Here is a 15596-nt window from a genome sequence, read left to right as displayed (position 1 = left end):
CGGGGACAAAGGAGCGAGGGCTGGGCCACAGCTGTGAGGGGCGGGGGACAGCTGGGCTGCTGCAGGAGGAATGGAACCTCCTGGGAGTTCCCACCCACGCCATCAGAGCCTCCAGTGTCAGGGTCACGGACAACGGGGCCAGAAGGGGCCTCCATGGTCCTCTAGTCCAGGGGCTTTTAAACTGGGTTCTGGGATGCTTTCGGGTTCGAGAGTCATGGGGGCTGAGAGGTGACTAGCACGAAGGGTCCCTACCCTGCTTCTCGCCAACCTAGCTTTGACCAGAGTAGCTCCTCTGATAACGGATCGGGGTGATATTTAATTTGGGAGAAAAACGAAAGGGCTTCCACTGCTTTAAAAAATGTTTGTGGGGAATTCCCTGGCGGTCCAGCAGTTAGGACTCCGCGCTTTGACTGCCGAGGGCCCGGGTTCAATCCCTGGTCGGGGAACTGAGATCCCTCAAGCCGCATAGTGCGGCCAAAACATAAAAATAGAATTAAAATGAAAATGCCTGTGATTTACTGGTCTCAGCCCCGAGTGCTGGCTCCTCCCCAAGCAGCCATAGACTCTTGTGTTACACCCACCGTGATGGGTGGCCTGCTCCCTCCCAGGGTCCAGCCAAGGGCCCCGGGTCCAGGGTCCAGGAGGCCCGAGTCCCGCGGCGAGGGGACTCCCACCAGCGCTGGCCCCCCGTGTAGCAGTCGCCTGTTGGCAGACAGGCCTGCAAGGTGGGGCTGATCCAGGGAGCCCCACCAGCCCTTCCCCCAGCATGGACCCCACCCTGCAGGCCTGCCACCCACGGGATCTGGGTGACGGCAGTAGGGGGCCACACGGTCCGCAAGAAACGGGGTCTGAAGGGCAGTCCTGCTGCTCTAACCATGGGACTCAGGGTGTGCCCGGTTCCTCTGGGCTGCAGGGGGCAGGGAGCACAGCAGGAGACCGGCCTGTATCTCCCAGGATGCTGTGAGCCCGGCCATTCACACACAGACACATAGACACGGCCCCCAGTCAACGTCCTCTGTGCAGGTGGGAGAGAGGTGACAGGCTGAACCCCACTTTCCTCAGCACTGAGAAGCTCACTGGCTCCACACGTAAGCAGTCAGCCCCCACACCCAAGGGAAGACTTTTCCTCCTGGGAGAAGAGCCCCAGCCCCAGGAGGCTGGCCCACCCGAGCCCTCCCGCTGCGGCCCTGGCCTTACCTTCAGCTTGGCCTGGATCTCGCGGGCTTTGCGCCGAGCCAGAACCTGGATGTGGCTGGACACCTGTGGCGGGAAGAGGGGTTCCTGTCTCCCCAACAGCCGGCTCCCCTGATCCTCGGCCCTCCACAGCCCCCCATCCCATCACAGACTGAATGGACGAACGAATGAATGAAAGGCCCAGTCACTGATGGGACCTCGGTCCCACCTCTCCCAGTTAAATACAAGTGCAGTCGGATGGGGAGGGGTCTCCTCCCAGGCGATGGCAGAAGGGACCCCAGGGAAACTGACCATCTGTGGCACACCCAGCAGAGGACCCCTCCCAAGCTGGCCCCCAGAGTCCACACCCAGTCCTGCGGAGGGCCGGGCCCACCCTGGGAGCCGACCAGTGCCAGGGTACCTGCCCCAGGGCCCACCTGCTTCCTGGTGCGGGTCTTCCCTGTCCGCAGCTTGATGTAGCGGGCGATCAGCTCATTCCGACCTGCAGAGACGCCAACATCCACTCAGCGGGAGGACCAGGACAAAGACAGGCGAGCTCAAGGGCCCCTCACCGGCCCTCCCCAACCTGAGCGGCACTTGGGGTGAGGATTCTGCGGGGCCCCTCCCGCCCTCCTGAGAGCCCAGGGATCTCCCAGCAGCAAGAGGAGGCCGAGGCCTCGCTGGGGGACTGCTAACCTGAGAGCAGGGTGACAGGGCTGTGGATCTCTGGCCGGTGGGCGCACAGCTCGGAAAGCCCCCTCAGAGCCTCCCCCGCCGCAGCCTGGCAGCCTCCTCCTTGGCCCGTCCCCCGGGCAGCTCCCACGGTCCCCACCACCTCCATCAATGAGCAGGACCTGACAGGATGTCTGCCCTGTCTGTGGGCAGCAAGGGGGACGGGGGACGCAGGTGCCAAGACACAGAGTGTCTCCAGAGAGGAACCCGTGGCCCTAACCCGGACACAGGGAACCCAGCCAAGCACAGCTCCACGGCTCCAGCTAGACCGTCAACGGGTCACACGAGTGCTTGCTGTGGGCCCAGCCTCCTAGAGGTGATGCTGCAAGATCCCCCAGGACGACCAGGCCCCGTGTTCTCCCTTACCGTAAATGAGATCAGGACACGGGGTTCTCTGCTTTCCAGAGCTCACCCCCCGGTGGAGGAGAGAAGTGTGCCCACATGATGGCCCTGCGCCCGTGTCCTACGGGACCATGCCACGTGCTCAGAGAAGCCTTGAGCTGCATTGACCACGGGTAGGATTAGACCATAACGAGGGCGCTGGCGGGGAGAGGCAGAGCGAGAGGGTTTGAGCGGGAGTTATTACCTCCTCTTTCCACCTCCAGGAACTGCCCTGTCCTGCTGGGCATGGCTGAGCCCAGAGGGCCGCAGCAGTGGGAGTGAGGGAGCTGCTGATGCAGGGAAGAGGCGAGACAAGTGGGCTGTCAGCCACCTGGGCTGTAACCAGAGAGCACGGCCAAGGCCACATGGGGCCCCCAGCTGACCTCTCCCCACTGCCAAGGCTGAATCAAGAGGCCACCCTCAGAAATCCTGGTTCAAGATGGCGGAGCAGAAGGACGTGCGCTCACTCCCTCTTGCGAGAGCACCGGAATCACAACGAACTGCTGAACCATCATCGACAGGAAGACACTGGAACTCACCAAAAAAGATACCCCACATCCAAAGACAAAGGAGAAGCCTCAGTGAGACGGTAGGAGGGGCGCAATCACAATAAAATCAAATCCCACAACCGCTGGGTGGGTGACTCACAGACCGGAGAACACTTACACCATAGAAGTCCACCCACTGGAGTGAAGAGTGAAGGTTCTGAGCCCACATCAGGCTTCCCAACCTAGGGGTCTGGCAACAGGTAGAGGAAATCCCAGAGAATCAGACTTTGAAGGCTAGCAGGGTTTGACTGCAGGACTTCGACAGGACGGGGGAAGCAGAGACTCCACTCTTGGAGGACACACACAAAGCAGTGTGCACATCAGGACCCGGGGGAAGGAGCAGTGACCCCATAGGAGACTGAACCAGACGTGCCTGCTAGTGTTGGAGGGTCTCCTGCAGAGATGGGGAGTGGCTGTGTCTCACCTTGAGGACAAGGACACTGGCAGCAGAAGTTCTGGGAAGTACTCCTTGGCATGAGTCCTCCCAGAATCCGCCATTAGCCCCACCAAAGAGCCTGTAGCCTCCAGTGCTGGGTCACCTCAGGCCAAACAACCAATTGGGAGGGAACCCAGCCCCACCCATCAGCAGACAAGTGGACTAAAGTTTTACTGGGCTCTGCCCACCAGAGCAACCCAGCTCTACCCACCACTAGTCCCTCCCATCAGGAAGGTTATACAAGCCTCTTAGATAGCCTCATCCACCAGAGGGCAGACAGCAGAAACAAGAAGAGCTACAATCCTGCAGCCTGTGGAAGGAAAACCACATTCACAGAAAGACAGACAAGATGAAAAGGCAGAGGGCTATGTACCAGATGAAGGAACAAGATAACCCCCCAGAAAAACAACTAAATGAAGTGGAGATAGGCAACCTTCCAAAAAAGAATCCAGAATAACGATAGTGAAGATGATTCAGGAGCTCAGAAAAAGAATCCAGAATAACGATAGTGAAGATGATCCAGGAGCTCAGAAAAAGAATCCAGAATAACGATAATGAAGATGATCCAGGAGCTCGGAAAAAGAATGGAGGCAAAGATCGAGAAGATGCAAGAAATGTTTAACAAAGACCTAGAAGAATAAAAGAACAAACAAAGAGAGATGAACAATACAATAACTGAAATGAAAAATACACTAGAAGGAATCAATAGCAGAATAACTGAGGCAGAAGAACAGATAAGTGACCTGGAAGATAGAATGGTGGAATTCACTGCTGTGGAACAAAATAAAGAAAAAAGAATGAAAAGAAATGAAGACACCCTAAGGGATGTCTGGGACAACATTAAATGCACCAACAGTCGCATTATAGGGGTCCCAGAAGGAGAAGAGAGAGAGAAAGGACCCAAGAAGATATTTGAAGAGATTATAGTTGAAAACCTCCCTAACATGGGAAAGGAAATAGCCACCCAAGTCCAGGAAGCGCAGAGAGTCCCAGGCAGGAGAAACCCAAGGAGAAACACACCGAGACACACAGTTATCAAATTGACAAAAATTAAAGAGAAAGAAAAATTATTAAAAGCAACAAGGGAAAAATGACAAATAACATACAAGGGAACTCCCATAAGGTTAACAGCTGATTTCTCAGCAGAAACTCTGCAAGCCAGAAGGGACTGGCATGATACACTTAAAGAGATGAAAGGGAAGAACCTACAACCAAGATTACTCCACTGGGCAAGGATCTCATTCAGATTCGATGGAGAAATCAAAAGCTTTACAGACAAGCAAAAGCTAAGAGAACTCAGCACCACCAAACCAGCTCTACAATAAATGCTAAAGGAACTTCTCTAAGTGGGAAACACAAGAGAAGAAAAGGACCTACAAAAACAAACCCAAAACAATTAAGATAATGGTAATAGGAACACACATATTGATAATTACCTTAAATGTGAATGGATTAAATGCTCCAACCAAAATACACAGGCTCACTGAATGGATACAAAAACAAGGCCCGTATATATGCTGTCTACAAGAGACCCACTTCAGACCTAGGGACACATACAGACTGAAAGTGAGGGGATGGAAAAAGATATTCCATGCAAATGGAAATCAAAAGAAAGCTGGAGTAGCAATACTCATATCAGATAAAATAGACTTTAAAATAATGTTATAAGAGACAAGGAAGGACACTACATAATGATTAAGGGATCAATCCAAGAAGAAGATATAACAATTTTAAATATTTATGCACCCAACATAGGAGCACCTCAATATGTAAGGCAAATGGTAACAGCTATAAAAGAGGAGATCGAGGGGCTTCCCTGGTAGCACAGTGGTTAAGAATCCACCTGCCAATGCAGGGGACACGGGTTCTTGCCTGGTCCATGAAGATCCCACATGCTGCGGAGCAACTAAGCCCGTGTGCCACAACTGCTGAGCCTGCACTCTAGAGCCTGCGAGCCACAACTACTGAAGCCTGCGTGCCTAGAGCCTGTGCTCCGCAACAAGAGAAACCACTGCAATGAGAAGCCTGCGCACCACAACGATGACTTGTCCCCACTCGCCACAACTAAAGAAAGCCCTCGCACAGAAACGAAGACCCAACACAGCCAAAAATAAATTAATTAATTAAAAATAAACAAACAGTTTTGGGAATTCCCTGGCAGTCCAGTGGTTAGGACTCAGCGCTTTCACTACTAGGGCCTGGGTTCGATCCCTGGTCAGGGAACTAAGATCCCACAAGGCATGTGGTGCAGCTGAATAAATAAATAAGAGTTTAAAAAAATATAAAAGAAAAAGTTTAGGCGCCTGGAAGGGGCCCACGCAGGTGAGGGGCCCCGAAGTGTGAGCCTCACTGACGTCACAGGAAATCCGACCTCCCCCACAGAAGGGCAGGCAGGTGGAGAAACTGAGCCCAGAAAATCCCACTCGGATGGGCCACCGGCAGACCTAGGGCTAACACCCGGGTCTGAGTCCTGGCCCAGCCACTTGGAAGTGGCACAGGGCCTGGCGGAAAAGGTGATCGGTCCGCAGGAAGTCCACTCCCAGTCCGGGCGGGCCTCCTGGCTGGACGCAGTGGCGTGTCCTCTGTAGCACCCATTAAACAGCAGCTGGGAGGCCCCCGCCCAGCCCCGGCTGAGACCCTTACTCCACATGTCACAGATGACCCCCATGTCATGAGGACGGAGCCCCCGCCCAGCCCCGGCACCACCTCTGCCTCTGCCACAGGGTCCAGGAGCTCTGCCTACAGACAGGCCCTAGGCACGGCCCGGGCCCTAGGCACGAGGCCAGCAGTGGGGTCACAGGAGCCAGACCCAGGGTCCCAGGCTAGCTCGGCTGTCTTTGTACGTTGCAAGTTGTGCTTCTCTCCTCTCGGGAGAGGCCTCCTCCTCTCCCTTGCAGGCCCCTCGGACCGTATTCCAGCCAGGCCCGGCCTGCTGCTCAGCAGTGGAGGATCCCCTGGGTGGGAGTGGAGCCCTGGGTTTCTCTGCGTGTCTGCAGTAAAGGGGGGCAAACAGCTCCCTTCCTGCCCCCTGAGGTCCTCCCGAGGTCGACCCGGCCATTCAACTGCCTGCAAACCAGCTGGCCTCTAATCCAGGCCTTATCCAGACACAGGGAACTGCTGTAGTTTCTTCCACTCTCGTGATAACAGTAACAATAATGACCGTCTGTGGAGCACGTACAGGCACCCGTACAAACACAGAGTGAACACGGTAGGCTTCACGTGTGCGCACACGTGCGTCCTCACGACAGCTCGTGCAGTCTCTCATCTTCAGTCTATCCGCAGTGTGGTCCTAGAGTCTATCTCCTAACTTCTCTTTAACACAGGATGGAGGGGATGGACCAGGGGGCACCAGGGGTCCTAGCTAGCCTAAGCGAGAAGAAACTAAGGCCCAGAGAGGGAAAGTGATTTATTCAAAGTCACATGGTTTATTACTGTCCCGAGGCCACAGGAACATCCGTTTCTAAGGCCACACCCAGGGCTTCACAATGGCTGCTTTTTCCCCACGGATGTCTCCCCTGGCTGGGCTGGGAGTTTCTTCTGCCAGAGACCATTCTGCTCCGCCTCTCTGGACCATCCACACCCCTCCCACCCCTGGCCAATTCCCTGGGTCTCTGCGTGAAGTAAGTCCTTAGTGATGTCTCACTGCTCCTGGCCCTGACCTGGCCCTGGCCCAGGTCCTGCAGGGAGAGCCAACTATTTGGACCAAGAGCCGGTCCACCTGTTTTTGTTTTAATATTTTTTTAATTTATCTATCTATCTATCTGTCTATCTATTTATTTATTTAGGCTGCATCTATCTATCTATCTATTTATTTATTTAGGCTGCACCAGGTCTTAGTTGTAGCATGCATGCGGGATCTAGTTCCCCGACCAGGGATCGAACCCAGGCCCCCTACATTGGGAGCGCGGAGTCTTACTCACTGGACCGCCAGGGAAGTCCCAATGCCCATGTGTTTTCACTGTCTCCTGGACAGCGGTACTCAGAGCCGTAGGAGCCAAAGTGCCCTGGATGACTGAGACGCCAGGAGGCTCCCAGAGCTGGGGGAGAAGCAGAGAGATGTAAGGAGTGTGCAGAGCCGTAAAGCCACAGTGAAGCCAGCAAAGAGCAATGGCAGGGGAGCTCCCTGGTGGCCCAGTGGTTAGGATTCCGGGCTTTCACTGCCATGGCCCAGGTTCAATCCCTGATCAGGGAATGGAGATCCCGCAAGCCACACGGCGTGGCCAAAAAGAAAAAGAGCAACAGCAGGAGGAAACGAGTAGAAAATCCAGGTGAGCTGGTGGGAAGGCAAGAGCTGCATCCTCGTCCCACCTCTGCCACCAGCTGCGTAACCCCGGGCCTCCCAGCCTCTGGAGGTCGAGATCCCGGACCGGGGCAGGAGGCCAACCTGGACCACGTGGAGGCCAGCTGGGCATTGCAGTGTGGCAGGCGGCCTTGGCCAACCCCAGAGAGGGCCTGGGTGGGACTGGAAAGGACACCCCACCAGACTGTGGCCCATCTGTCAGAGGACATGTGTCCAAAGCCCCCAGCTCACACCCACAGCCCCACCCACCATGGGCTGAAGGCGGGGCACTCCCAATGCAGGGTCTACACAGAGTGACGACCACCCTTCTCCAAACCCCACACCCAGGGTCACACGTGTCCTGCCAGCCACCCCAGGCTCTTTCTTCCTCAGTCACACAGGAGCATGAAAATCTGCTAAATCCTGTCTGGGACAGGCCTCTTCTGTGTCTCATTTCCTCCCTGTACCAGCCCTACCCCAGGGCCGTAAACATATTCAGGGTTTATGCCCTTTAAGAAGGGTCATCAAAGACAGTTCTTTTGCTAATATTGTTGATAAGGTCCTATTAAACTAAAGCTATTAGTTTTCAAAGTTGAAAAGGGCATGAGCTTCCCGCAGGTAGACAGATCTTCGCTTCAGCAGAGGCCTCGCAGGGTGCCTTTACAGCAGCTGACATCTCACCCCTGCAGGCAGGGCTGGGGAGGAGGCCAGCCCCCACCAATGCCCACGGCCTGGCCTGGGGGCGCCCTGGCTAGGGATCAACTGAAGCTATAAACACCTGCAGCTGGAGGAGAAGGCTATTTGTGGAGAAGAAACTTTGCAGGCCTGACACCCGAGCTGTTACCACCATTGTCCCTGGAGGGCTCTGAGGCTTCTGGTGAAATCCTACACCATCTTCAAGGCCACTCCTGCCTCCAGTCCTGGTGCACAGGGTCTGTGCCTCCCTGGGCTCAAGTCATTTGAACTCCTTAAGGGCAGGAAGAGGTCCCCTCCAGCTCTGCAGCCCCACGCTGTTCACTGGTACCGCTCGTCCCAGCAGCTACACTAAAGATGGTGTCTTCTTTCAATTAGTACATGAAAAGATGCTCGACATCACTAACCTTAGGGAAATGCAAATCAAACCATGAGATACCACCTCACACCCGCTGGAATGTCTACTGAAAAAAATAAATAAATAACAAGCGTTGGTGAGGATGTGAAGAAATGAAAACACTTGTATGTTGCTCGCAGAATGTAAAATGGTGCAGCCACTTGTGGGAGGTAGTCTGGTAGTTCCTCAAAAAGTTAAACAGAATCACCATATGATCCAGCAATTCCACCTCTAGGTATATACCCCAAACAACTGAAAGCAGGGCCTCAAAGAGATAGTTGTATACCCAGGTTCATAGCAGCGTTGTTCACAACAGCCAAAAGATGGAAACACCCACATATACATCAACAGATAAATGGATCAACAAAACGTGGTCCATCCACACAATGGAATATCATCCAGCGACTGAAAAGAAGAATGAAGTTCTGACAGAGGCTACAACATGGATGAGCCTTGAAGACATTGTCCCAACAGAAATAATCTAGACGCAGAAGGGCAAGTACTGTATGATTCCACTACTGTGATGTACCCAGAACAGGCAAATTCATGATCTACAGAAAGTAGATCAGAGGCTACCAGGGCCTGCGGGGAAGGGGGAACGGGGAGTTATTGTTTAATGGGTACAGTTTCTGTTGGGAAGAACGAGAAAGTTCTGGAGATGACGGTGGTGACGGCTGCACAGCAGTGTAAGTGTACTTAATGCCGCTGAGCTGTGCACTTACAAAGGGTCACATGGTGCATTTTAAGTTCTTCATATTTTCCCACAAAATATATAAGTTGGGCTTCCCTGCTGGCGCAGTGGTTACGAATCTGCCTGCCAATGCAGGGGGACATGGGTTCGAGCCCTGGTCCAGGAAGATCCCATATGCTGAGGAGCAACTAAGCCAGTGCGCCACAACTACTGAGCCTGCGCTCTAGAGCCCGCGAACCACAACTACCGAGCCCACGTGCCACAACTACTGAAGCCCATGTGCCTAGAGCCCGTGCTCCACAAGAAGAGGAGTCCCTGCAATGAGAAGCCCGTGCACTTCAATGAAGAGTAGCCCCCGCTCACCGCAACTAGAGAAAGCCCGCGTGCAGCAGCAAAGACCCAACACAGCCAAAAATAAATAAATAAATTTATTTTAAAAAAATATATATATAAGTAATAAATAAATAAAACCAAAACCCCACAAAAGGTAGTATCATTATTATCCCCATTTTTCAAATGGGGACATTGAAGCTGAGAAGAGGTAAACAACCTGCCCAACTGGCCACTGGACAGAGTGGATGTGAACAGAGGCGCCCATCGTCAGGCCTCCAGAAGCAGGACGCCAGGGCTCCAGGCCAGAAGAGAGGGACACAAAGCACAGGGCGGCGGAGGGCCGAGGACCACGGTGAGGAAGGGGCAGCAGAAGCTCGGATGAGGCTCCGTGACCTGTCGCATCGCCTCAGTGACCAAAGCCCGACCTGGTCCAGCCCCTGCTCAGCCTCTCGTTAGCTAGTGACTCACCTCTGATGGTCCCTTATCACAACATTTGCCCAGATCCCCACGGGGACCCCCAAACCCAGCAGGCAAAGCCCTGCCTCTGGACCAAGGCTCAGTCCCCCCCGCCTTCCTCTGCCTGGCCAAGCTCCACTTCCTCCCAGAAAACTTCCAAAATAAGCCAGCCCTCCGCTGACTGGCTCCATACAACTTAAGGGCCCTCAGTTTACTTTCCAAAGATGTTCCTCCTGTCTCTCCTTCAACCACGCAGCCACAGGGAGCAGAGACCACGGCCCCAGCCCGGCCTGGTCCAGAGCGGTGGGGCCCTCGATGAGAACCGCCCAACGGCTAACAGGAAACGAGGCGCCAGGGAGACAAGGGGGAAAGGAGAGGGCAGAGAGTTAGGAGATCCAGAGCAACCTCCAGGAGAGCCAGGGCCCTGGCGGGCAGAGGGGAGGAACGTCCAGAGCAAGACAGAGCCAGCCCCGGGCCGCGGGCAGCCGGAGGGGGAGCCAGGCCGCCCGGGCCAGACGGGAGCCACGCTCACCTCCCGCCACCTGCCATGGGGACAGAGCCAGGCTGGGCGACGAGGTCAGAGAGACCGGCAGTGCCAGGGCGAGGGTCACACCGTGACGGGGCAAAACGGAAGGCTGCCATGAGCCGGGGAAGGGGCAGCCTTGGCCCGGGAGCCGGTCCGCGGGTGGGGAGGCTCAGTGCGGATCTGTCCTGCGCCTGCGTGTCACCTGCATGTCTGCTTGGCCCTGGTGGGTGACCCTGCTCTGGGTGTGTGGGGGCCGAGCTGGGGGCAGGACTGACCCCTTGTCCTCAGAGACTCCGGGGCTCAAATCCTCCTCTGGGCAGTTTGCTCTTCCTGCCTGAGGCCAGCTGCCCACCTGGAAACCAGCTGAGGCCTCTGGATGTGGGGCGCAGGGGAGGGTAAGGACCAGGGCTCTCAGGGCACAGAGGATGGCAAGGGTGGGTCCCCGAGAGAAGGAGGGGTGGCAAGCAGCCTGAGGGAGACCGAGTCTGAGCCAGCTTGGCGGCTGGTCCCTCGACCGCCCCTCCCCCGCCCGTCCCACACCCGGGCTGAGCTCAGAGCTATATATACCCCCCAGCAGGGCTGCTCCGCTCCGCCGAGCCCCCGTCCACTCCGGCAAGGCCCTGCCTTGGCTCTGCCCCTGAGCCGGTAAGACGAGACGGGGCTAAGCCAGCGTCTGGACCCCAGCGGGACGTGTACTCACAGAGGACAGGTGCCATGGGGGCTGGGTCGGTCGCCAGACTCTGCGGGGCGCCCCCCGGTCCCCCTGTCCAGATCCTGACCCACCTGAGCTGGGGCCAAGCAGGAGGCAGGCTGGCTTCGCAAAGCTCACCAGGGCCACTCGGGGTAATGGGGAGCGTTGACCACTGCCCCACCCGGCCCCTACTCCCACTTACTACCTGAGCGACTCTGGGAGAAGCTCTTGGCTTCTCTGAGCTTCTCTCTCTGCATCTGCACAGGCTGTCACCCCTCCCCCGTCACTAAGAGGCTCCTGGCCTCGGCCCCTCCCCCGTCTCTCAGCACAGGGAAGGAGAGCCGCAAAGGACGCCGGCAAGGCCAGGACAGTTTGCCAAACACTGTTTTCATCTTGCTTCCCTCACTCAACGGCTCCCCTCCTGCCAAGCACAGTTCCACCCCAAGGCCTGCTGGAAGTGCACAGCCTTGCCTGTCCCAAACCCTGCTTCAGTCACAATCGCCAGGGGCCCGAAGATCAAGTCTCTTAACTCCTCTACCCTCCTATGTGAATACGGAGAGAAGTATCCACCCTTAACGACTAAAACAAGCAAAGCCACCCAGATGTCCATCAACTGGGTGAACCGATGAACACCATGGCGTCCATCATATGACGGAATGTGACTCAGTCTTCAAAAGGAAGGACTTCTGGGCTTCCCTGGTGGCACAGTGGTTGAGAGTCCGCCTGGCGATGCAGGGGACACGGGTTCCTGCCCCGGTCCGGGAAGATCCCACGTGCCGCGGAGCGGCTGGGCCCGTGAGCCATGGCCGCTGAGCCTGCGCGTCCGGAGCCTGTGCTCCGCAACGGGAGAGGCCACAACAGTGAGAGGCCTGCACACCGCAAAAAAAAAAACCAAAAAAAAAAAGGAAGGACTTCTGACACCTGCTACGACACGGAGGAACCTTGAGGACGTGATGCTCAGTGAAACAAGCTGGACACAGAAGGACAAACACTGTGTGACTCCACTTACGTGAGGTCCCTAGAGGTATCACAGCCATAGAGACAGAAAGTGGATGGTGGGTACCAGGGGCTGGGGAGGGGGGGAGTGAGGGTTTAATGGGGACAGAGTTTCAGTTCGGGAGGATGAGAAAATTCTAGAAACGGATGGTGATGGTCTCACAACAACGTGAATGTACTTAATGCCACTGAAAAATGGTTACAACGGTATGTTTTACCACCACACACAAAGAAACAGCTGGCCCACGGCGTCACTCAAACACTGTCTGCGGGCTCTCCACGGTCAGCGCCTCCTGGGCCTTCCCCACACGGCAGCACCCTCGGCTTTCTCCCTATGCTGAGCGCCTCTTGCCCACCTGTGTTTGCCAGACCATTTGTCCCCTTAAAGCAGGAAGAGGAACCCTAAGAGGCGCCTAGCCACTGATCACCGCCCCACCCAGGGACAGGACAGCTCTCCAGCCACACCCGGGACCCGCCCTACACACCCCTCCCCCTCACACCTCAGCTCCTGACCAGCACGCACCCCACTCCCCACCAAGGCGGCGGGAAGAGCCCAGGATACCAGAGCCCCCGCCTGCCCAGCTCCATCAGCAGCCCCACCCCAGACACACAGGTGCTCCGTACACGGCGGCTCTCTCCTCCACGAAGCTTCCGTAGGGACCAAAAGTAAGAAGCAAACATTAGAGCAGGAAGTAGTTAAGCAGCGAGGCCTGGGGGGCCCGAGCCGGGGCGTGGAGGCCCACAGAAGTGGGGCCCCAGCAGAGCCACAGCAGAGGGGCTGGTAAGGAAGGATGAGAGCTTTAACTGCTGACCAAGGAGCAGACCCAGGGTCTAGCTCGAGAGGACCCTGCTTCCCCAACAAGCAGGAGAGAAGGAATCCCTTGGCCCTGCGGGGAAGGCGTAGGTAAAGGATGAAGTGGGCAGGGCTGTGCAGCTCCACCGACTCCCTAGACCAGTAACTAAGCAGATTTGAGTTTGGTCCATTGAATTGTGTTGCTGTCCCCCCAACATTCATGTCCACCCAGAACCTCACAACGTGGCCTTATCTGGAAACAGGGTCTTCACAGACGTAATGAGTTAAGATGAGGTCATACTGGATTAAGGTGGGCCCTAAATCCAATGACTGGTAACCTCTTACAGGTGTCGTGTGAGAGGAGGACACACAGAGACACAGAGAGGATGGCCATGTGACAACAGGGTCGGAGATGGGGGTGACACAGCTACGAGCCATGGACACCAAGGGCTGCCATCCGCCACCAGAAGCCAGGACGGAGGCACGGAACACATCCTCCACGAGGAACCAACCCCAGGGACCCCCTGAGTTCAGACTTCCGGCCTCCTGACCCACGAGGATACATTTCTGTTGTCCAAGGCACCCCTTAAATTTGTGGCAACTCTTACAGCAGCCCTCGGAGATGAGCTGGGTCAACCCCCATGGGCCCCCCACACAGCTGACAAAGCATCTGCGCTGGGGGAGGGGCACCCGTGAACGGGTGGTCGCCTGGCCTGGAGCCATCTCATGGGGGGGCAGGGCGAGACCCTCTGCTGTCAGGGGCTTCAGCCAGTCAGAGACCCCCTCAGCTGCCCAAGACCCACGTTTCAAGCTGAGGGTCCTGGCGGGCTGTCCAGTGTCAATGGGGGCTGACCTGAGCCTCTCAACAGCCGTTCAGTGTTCGTTTTGCTCCCCCAGATACCCTCTCTTCCATCCAAAAGTCAACACAGCCCCGGGCAGACCGCTCAGTCCTTCCCACGGGGCTGCTGGACATTGTGTCTCTGTATGTTCCCATCCTCAGTGGCTCAGGAAGACTTCGCCTTACCTGATGGCTCTCGGCTGGAGAGGACCGTCCCTGAGGGAAGGGTCCTCAGCCTCTCCGGGGACATGCCTGTCTGCCTTGTGTACAGTTACATGTGTGCTCACCCTCACCGAGCTGTGAGCAGGGTCTAGATCTGCCCCACCCTGCCTGACACACAGTAGGCTCCTGCATGGGGAAGGGAGGGAGGGAGTGAGCCAGGACAGCCTTCCTAACTGCCTACACAGCCAAGGTGGGAAGCTGGGAGAAGATGAGGCATTTGCCTGGCTGATGGCTGGAGGGACTTACCCAGCCTGCCCCAGGGGGATGTTCTACCAGTCTTCCAGTATCACATTCTCACCATCCTCCACATCCACCCAAAGGCGTCTCCCATCCCTTGGGAGCCCAGGACAGAGTAAAGCAGCGTCCACCTGGGAGGAGCCCCAAGAAGCCACCCCGCTCCGTCACTTGGCAGGAGCGTGGTTGCTGTGCTGAGGCTGTTGCCAGGCCTGGACCGTGAGCTGGGGGGCGCTGCTGGCCAGGCCCGACGGCCTCCTTACCATACATCTTGCCTTCGTCTGAGAGGATGATCTTGCGCCGACCGCAGGGCGGGTAGATGGCCAGGGCCTCCTGGAAGCTCTGCTCGATGTCGGGGCTCCACACGCCCTCCGCGTCATTGTCGATGGGCTTGTCCAAGGCCTGGCTGCCCCCAGAGACGTTGCTCCCCTCGGGGGAGTTGGGAGAGCTCCACTCGTTGGAGGTAATGGTGCCGGCCGTGCCCTCCAAGGCTCCGCTTGGAGGAGCGCCCGTTGGACCTGTTTGGGCAGAAACCACGGCATTGGTGGGTGAATGTGTGGACCAGGGTCGGGGGGGGGGGAACCCAGGCAGCACCACCCCCAAACTAGGTGCTTCTCCTTTCCTGGCGATCAGGGCACAGGACCTCAAAGGGAAAGGCCGGGGATCCCAGGGAACGAAGAGTGAGGTGGAAGATTTGGGGGGTCAAGGGCAGGTTATCTCCCATCCATAGACCTCAGCTTCCTGCCCTGTCAAAGGAGCTCGATGACCAGGCTACCTCTGATCGTGGCTCTAAGAACCCAGACGGAGCTGAGAAGTTGGAGACGAGGACCAAGTGCCAGGGATGCTCTACATTAAGTCAAAAAGGGGCAAAAGGATGCAAAATACTGTGCACCGTTGGTGGGAACAGAAAATGGGGCAACCGCTAGGGAAAACAGTATGGAGGTCCCTCAAAAAATTCCAAATAAGAGCTACCATATGATCCAGCAATTCCACTTCTGCGTATACACCCAGAAGAACCAAAAGCAGGGTCTCAAAGAGATTATTTATACACCCATGTTCACAGCAGCACTATTCACAATAGCCAAGAGACAGAAGCAACCCAAGTGTCCACGGATGAATGAAAGCATAAACCAAATGCAGTATCTATATACAGTGGAGTATTATTCAACCTTAAAAA

The 15596-nt window shown here is 56.2% G+C and overlaps 1 protein-coding gene across 1 annotated transcript in view; it reads right to left on the bottom strand.

The window, feature by feature from the left end:
• The window catches only part of TEAD4 (TEA domain transcription factor 4), a 35235-nt gene extending 20466 nt beyond the window's left edge, over positions 1 to 14769 (bottom strand). The window contains exons 1-3 of the mRNA XM_082850855.1: positions 14683 to 14769; positions 1611 to 1675; positions 1198 to 1260 (exon numbers count right to left, since the gene is read on the bottom strand). Of these exons, the coding sequence (XP_082706981.1) occupies positions 1198 to 1260; positions 1611 to 1675; positions 14683 to 14689 (135 nt within the window). The 5' untranslated portion in view covers positions 14690 to 14769. The remainder of the gene's footprint in view (positions 1 to 1197; positions 1261 to 1610; positions 1676 to 14682) is intronic.
• Between the last annotated feature and the right edge of the window lie 827 nt (positions 14770 to 15596).

Source organism: Leucopleurus acutus (genome assembly GCF_964270905.1).
Source record: "Leucopleurus acutus genome assembly, chromosome: 11".
Taxonomy (NCBI): domain Eukaryota; kingdom Metazoa; phylum Chordata; class Mammalia; order Artiodactyla; family Delphinidae; genus Leucopleurus; species Leucopleurus acutus.
Note: the sequence above shows the minus strand (reverse complement) of the source record. Positions and strands in the feature narration are given on the sequence as shown.